Source organism: Oncorhynchus mykiss, chromosome 19, assembly GCF_013265735.2.
Source record: "Oncorhynchus mykiss isolate Arlee chromosome 19, USDA_OmykA_1.1, whole genome shotgun sequence".
NCBI classification, from domain to species: Eukaryota; Metazoa; Chordata; class Actinopteri; order Salmoniformes; family Salmonidae; genus Oncorhynchus; species Oncorhynchus mykiss.
The window spans coordinates 819,393-825,511 of NC_048583.1; the positions used below are offsets into that span (position 1 = coordinate 819,393).

The 6,119-nt window shown below is 38.6% G+C and overlaps 1 protein-coding gene across 1 annotated transcript; it reads left to right on the top strand.

Moving 5' to 3' along the window:
* Positions 1-1,518: 1,518 nt before the first annotated feature.
* Positions 1,519-3,162, top strand: LOC110534574 (GTPase IMAP family member 9-like). Its single transcript, XM_021619484.2, has 2 exons — positions 1,519-1,580; positions 1,866-3,162. The coding sequence occupies exons 1-2, from the start codon at positions 1,574-1,576 to the stop codon at positions 2,756-2,758; spliced, it is 900 nt and encodes a 299-aa protein (XP_021475159.2). The 5' UTR covers positions 1,519-1,573; the 3' UTR covers positions 2,759-3,162.
* Positions 3,163-6,119: the final 2,957 nt, after the last annotated feature.

The following is a 6,119-nucleotide window of genomic DNA, read 5'->3' on the forward strand; positions in this document are numbered from 1 at the left end:
ACCTTTGGCTCTGATAAAGTTAACTGTGCGCGTGATGATGCTCATTACATGCTCCATTTTCAAGGCTTTACCGCACAACGCTTCCTGGTGTATGATACAATGATAAGCTGTCAGCTCACCTGTCGCGTTTTCCTCTTGCATCTTTTCCCGTATCTTCGCCACCAGTCCGCTCCTGTGTCCACACATCGCAGGTGCTCCGTCGGTTGTCAAACCCACGAGTTTTTCCCAAGGCAGCTCCATCTCATTTACACATCTTGACACCTCTTCATACAAATCATGCCCCGTAGTTGTGCCATGCATAGGACGTAAAGCCAAAAACTCCTCTGTCACGCTTAGGTTGGAGTCCACTCCGCGGATGAAAATTGACAACTGGGCAATGTCAGAAATGTCGGTGCTCTCATCCACAGCCAAGGAATATGCAATAAAATCTTTTCCCTTTTTCACAAGCTGCTCTTTTAGATTGATGGACAACTGGTCTACTCTCTCGGCAATGGTGTTTCTGCTCAGACTCACATTTAAAAAGAGTTGCCTTTTTTCTGGGCAAACTTCATCACAAACTTTAATCATGCAGTTTTTGATGAAATCCCCCTCCGTAAATGGCCGGGCTGATTTAGCGATCTCTTCTGCCAAAATAAAACTGGCCTTGACAGCAGCCTGGCCTTGTGATTTGGCTTTTTTGAACAGAGCCTGTCGAGATTTGAGGCCTCGTTTTAATTCCTCTGCCTTTTGTAGCCTTTGTTCCATGTCCATATTCTTGTTTTTGTCCGCGTGTTTCGTTTCATAATGTCGTCTCAGATTATACTCTTTCAGTACCGCCACACTTTCTCCACACAGAAGACACACAGGTTTTCCAGCTACCTTCGTGAACATATACTCCGACTCCCACCTTGTTTGAAACCCCCGGTTCTCAGTATCCACCTTCCGTTTTGCCATTTTTGATGGGTATCTGAAAGTTAATTTTACTGTGATGCTGACGACTGCTGTGCCAATAAATATTGAAATGAAGCAGCCTACTGCTCGGTGCGTCACCTTTGCATTGTGGGAAATGTAGTATTGGTGCGTGTAAAAGATCTGCGGGCTGCCGGCTTGCTGCGGGCCGGTTCTAATAATAAATCAAGATCATCCCAGGGGCCGTAAAAAACCTTCTTGCGGGCCGGATGTGGCCCGCGGGCCTTGACTCTGACATATGTGCTTTAGACCATCTTCTTTGTATGTGTCCCACACAATATTGGTGCTATTGCAGTTTTTCAACTGATGCTCAACCCAAGGCAGAAAGACTGCTGCCATATTCGGCCAAATGTAGAAACTATGTATGTAGGCAAGGAACGGACAATGACAGTTCCGTCAATGGTGTTTCCTTGATTTTGGCAGTTACCTGTCGATGACATCATTGTTTATTTGCTTAGAGTTTGTATTTTATAGACAAAAAAATATTAGTCTAAGAAGCTATGAGAGACTTCACACTTCTCTCTACAGAAACAACATTTCCTTTTTCATCCAACAGAGACCCTTGATTTCTCTGGTTGGAAAGACTGTTCCTTGGAAAAGATTGGCAGCACTCCAAAACCCAAACATGACTGGTGAGTACTTAGTCTACAATAATCGGTTTATTTGTTTAATGTGTTTTCACAAAATAATGTTTTATTACATTATTAATACATTTGATTACAAATGAATGTAGGCTTGAAACTTAATTTATAGATAATGTCCTTGTTAATTTGCTAACAGTTCATATTCTATAAACCACCAATGTTTAATAAGTAATGTGAGACTGATCATATTCAGTAGCTGTTCTGTAAGATGACCAAACAGAAAGAACATCAGACTTCTTTCTACAGTAACAACATGTCTTTCTTATCCAACAGAACAAAATAAAGAGGTCCGGATTGTTCTGGTTGGGAAGATTGGTTCTGGGAAGAGCGCAACAGGAAACGCCATCCTGGGGAGAAAAGCGTTTGAATCCAAAATGTCCTCTATTTCTGTGACATCCTCAAGTAAAAAGAAAAGAGGAAATGTGGGAGGGCAACATGTAGCTGTCATCGACACACCAGGCTTGTTTGACACCAAGTTAACACAGGAGGAAGCACTGAAAGAGATCTCACAGTGCCTGCTATTCTCCGCTCCTGGTCCCCATGTGTTCCTGGTTGTTCTCAAGCTGGGAGGATTCACTGAAGAGCAGCAGGAAATTGTGAAGATGATCCAGACATTATTTGGTGATGAAGCATCGAAATACACCATGGTTGTCTTCACACATGGAGACCTTCTTGATGATGTAACAATTGAAGACTTCCTGCATGGAAATCCCAAACTGGAAAGTTTCATTACCAAATGTAACGGGGGATATCATGTCTTCAAAAACAAAGATCAGAATCCCTCCCAGGTCACTGAGCTCCTTGAGAAGATAAACAAGATGGTGAAGATGAATGGAGGAAGCCACTACACCACTGAGATGTTCCAGGAGGCTGAGAGAGTGATTGAAGAAGAGAAGAACAGGATCTTGAGAGAGAATGAAGAGAAGATACACAAAGAGAGGGAAGAACTGAAGGCAAAGTTTGAAGGAGTGTGTCTAAGAGAAGAAGTAGAGAAGCTGGGGATAAAACAGGAAAGAAAAGCTAGAAAGAATGCTGAGAAATTTAGCAAAATGGGAACAGGTGCTACAATCGGAGCGGCTTTGGGAACATTTGGAGGCCCAGTTGGTATGTCAGTTGGTGCAGCAATGGGAGTTGCAGTGGGAGCTGGAGCATGCAGTACTCAATGAGAGTCCGTAGATAACAGTGCTGTACCTTCTACAAGTTGTTTGACTTCATTACTTGATATTGAAAGCTTCCTCTATATACACAGAGCAAACACAACATATGTTATTGTAGCCTACATTAAAAATGATACTCAGGGGGTTGATGAACACATATTTAGCTGTTTTTGTTATAATGTTTTACTGATCACAAGAAAAGGTTGTTGTATTGAGGTAGATTTTATTAGGAGTAACAGACACCTGCAAAAGATGGGGGGCACTCACTAATAAAGTATTACTTATATGTATTATTAACACTCACTAATAAAGTATTACTTAGATGTATTGTTAACACTCACTAATGAAGTATTACTTATATGTATTATTAACACTCACTAATGAAGTATTACTTAGATGTATTATTAACACTCACTAATGAAGTATTACTTAGATGTATTATTAACACTCACTAATGAAGTATTACTTATATGTATTATTAACACTCACTAATAAAGTATTACTTAGATGTATTGTTAACACTCACTAATGAAGTATTACTTATATGTATTATTAACACTCACTAATGAAGTATTACCTAGATGTATTATTAACACTCACTAATGAAGTATTACTTAGATGTATTATTAACACTCTAATGAAGTATTACTTAGATGTATTATTAACACTCACAATGGACACATTTCAGCCATCAAGCATTTCCCTTTTGGACATAATGTCATTAATTACATCATCCATGTGATAATTCTGTATTGTGTTATTCTTATGACCTCACAGAACTATGGTTCTCATAATTGAAAGAACGCCTCATTATCCACTATGCACCACAGTCAATTTATCCCCTCATGTTGCATGAACTTAAACTTGATGCATTACTGACACTTTGAAGTCAACACATAAGTGTCTAAAGGGCAGGGAGTTCTAATGCAAAGACCCATTTTCTATCAAATCATGTGACTTAGGCTTCTAAATCACACTCAAAGAGATGGCAGCATAACAGGAAGGATAGACCTAAAGGGGAAGTAACATTTCTGAGGAAGAGGTGGGAATATTGTGTATTAATGGTCTTCTTCAAATCTCTGTGCTTTGAGTAGAAGTTTTTTTCACCACCCGTAAAGGTAGGAATGGTGCCGGTTAACGGGCAGGAAGTTGAAATGTAAAATCATGTGGATTAAGCTGCACTTATGGTGGTATGTCATACTATCAGAATATATTGTTTCTGTTCACACACATTTTGGATAAAATTGTTTAATCAACCAAAAAAACAATAAACCACGGATTGCTGTAAACAGGCAACAAGATCCTGACCAACTTAATCAACATGAACGTAATAGCCTCAGGTGATCCCCTGGTCAAACACACACAACCAGACATTGATTGGTTGATTGGAGACAGCGTGTTCCAATTGCAGAACATTTCCTACCTGCAGCAACACTGGTGGATATTGCTGGAAATACCAGTAAAAACACTGTACCTCCATTGCGTCTCCAAACAGCAGGGACCTTCCCATTTGGCTCTGTTCAAAAGTAGTGCAAAATATAGGGAATAGAGTGTCATTTCAGACACAACCAGTCAGTCAGCCTCAACAGGAACAATCAGCCTTATAAAACCAAGAGTGCAGCATACAGAAATGGTGTGTTACAAAACAGTATATGTTGTTGGGTTAGCTGTCACTCAAACTTTAACTGATTAACATTCTGACATGTCTTAAATAGTATGTTGTTCAGCCAGTGTCCACCGAGTGTCTTCTCACTGTCACTAGAGTCCTCCTGTCCTGCTTATATTCACATTACTGAATGTTAAGAGTAGTACTGTAGTTACACATATATACACTGTGTAATATACTGCATTGTGTGGGGAGATATAGGTAACAAGTTACAGTATTGGGTTGTGGGTATAATCATCCAAGGAACTCTGAACAAATTGCTCAGATAATTGTTATACTAACATGTTTTCAATATAAATTATTAGTAGACATATTGGTTATTAGTCAACTTGCTTTTGTCTTGATTAGTTTGCTACTGATTAATAACAGGATCTAACAAATGCGGTTTGAAATGACCAAAGTATTTAAACAGAATACAACAATACCCTAGTGGTTAGAGCGTTGGACTAGTAACCGGAAGGTAGCGAGTTCAAACCCCCGAGCTGACAAGGTACAAATCTGTCGTTCTGCCCCTGAACAGGCAGTTAACCCACTGTTCCCAGGCCGTCATTGAAAATAAGAATTTGTTCTTAACTGACTTGCCTGGTTAAATAAAGGTTAAATAAAAAATGTACTATGAGTATTGTGCAAGTTGGCATATGTTCTTATTCAATTCAAAATAAACATAGATCTTTTTCTACTCCAAAGTATTGTTGCGTTGTGTTATTCTGAATTGTGTCCATACTTTTTTTTATTAGTCATCTCAGGGATCATACTCAGTCATGTACAGTACCAGTCAAAAGGTTGCACACACCTACTCATTCAAGGGTTCTTCTTTATTTCTACTATTTATACAATGTGGAATAATAGTGAAGACATTAAAACAATGAAATAACACATACAGTTGAAGTCGGAAGTTTACATACACTTAGGTTGGAGTCATTAAAACTTGTTTTTCAACCACTACGCAAATTTCTTGTTAACAAACTATAGTTTTGGCAAGATAGTAGAAGGACATCTACTGTGTGCATGACACTAGTCATTTTTCCAACAATTGTTTACAGACAGATTATTTCACTGTATCACAATTCCAGTGGGTCAGAAGTTTACATACACTAAGTTGACTGTGCCAAACAACAGCTTGGAAAATTCCAGAAAATTATGTATTGGCTTTAGAAGCTTCTGATAGGCTAATACACATAATTTGAGTCAATTGGAGGTGTACCTGTGGATGTATTTCAAGGCCTACCTTCAAACTCAGTGCGTCTGGAATACAAGTTTTAATGACTCCAACCTAAGTGTATGTAAACTTCCGACTCAAAATGTACATCTAAAGCACATACACACTGAAAACAAACTTCCATCTCCAAACAGGACTGAATTATGAATGTACTCTGTAGCTAACCACTCCTGGTATGTCTTCATATAACTAATAGTTTGAAGGTTTCATTGTTGCCTTTCTGGAACAATCTGACACTGGTGAATAACATGTTGGCTACGTGATGCCTTTAAAACATTGCTTTTCCATTTTCACATTTTTTTTTGATCAAACATGAATGTCTTTTTTATTCACATTTTTTACACTTGATTTTAGTTTTTACACTTTTTACGCCATACTTTTGATCATTTCCAGTGCAAAATGCCTTTTTGTGCAAACCCAATACACAGTAAGTCAAGTATTTAACTCACAATCAATTAAAAAATAACAGGAAGGCATCTTGTAAA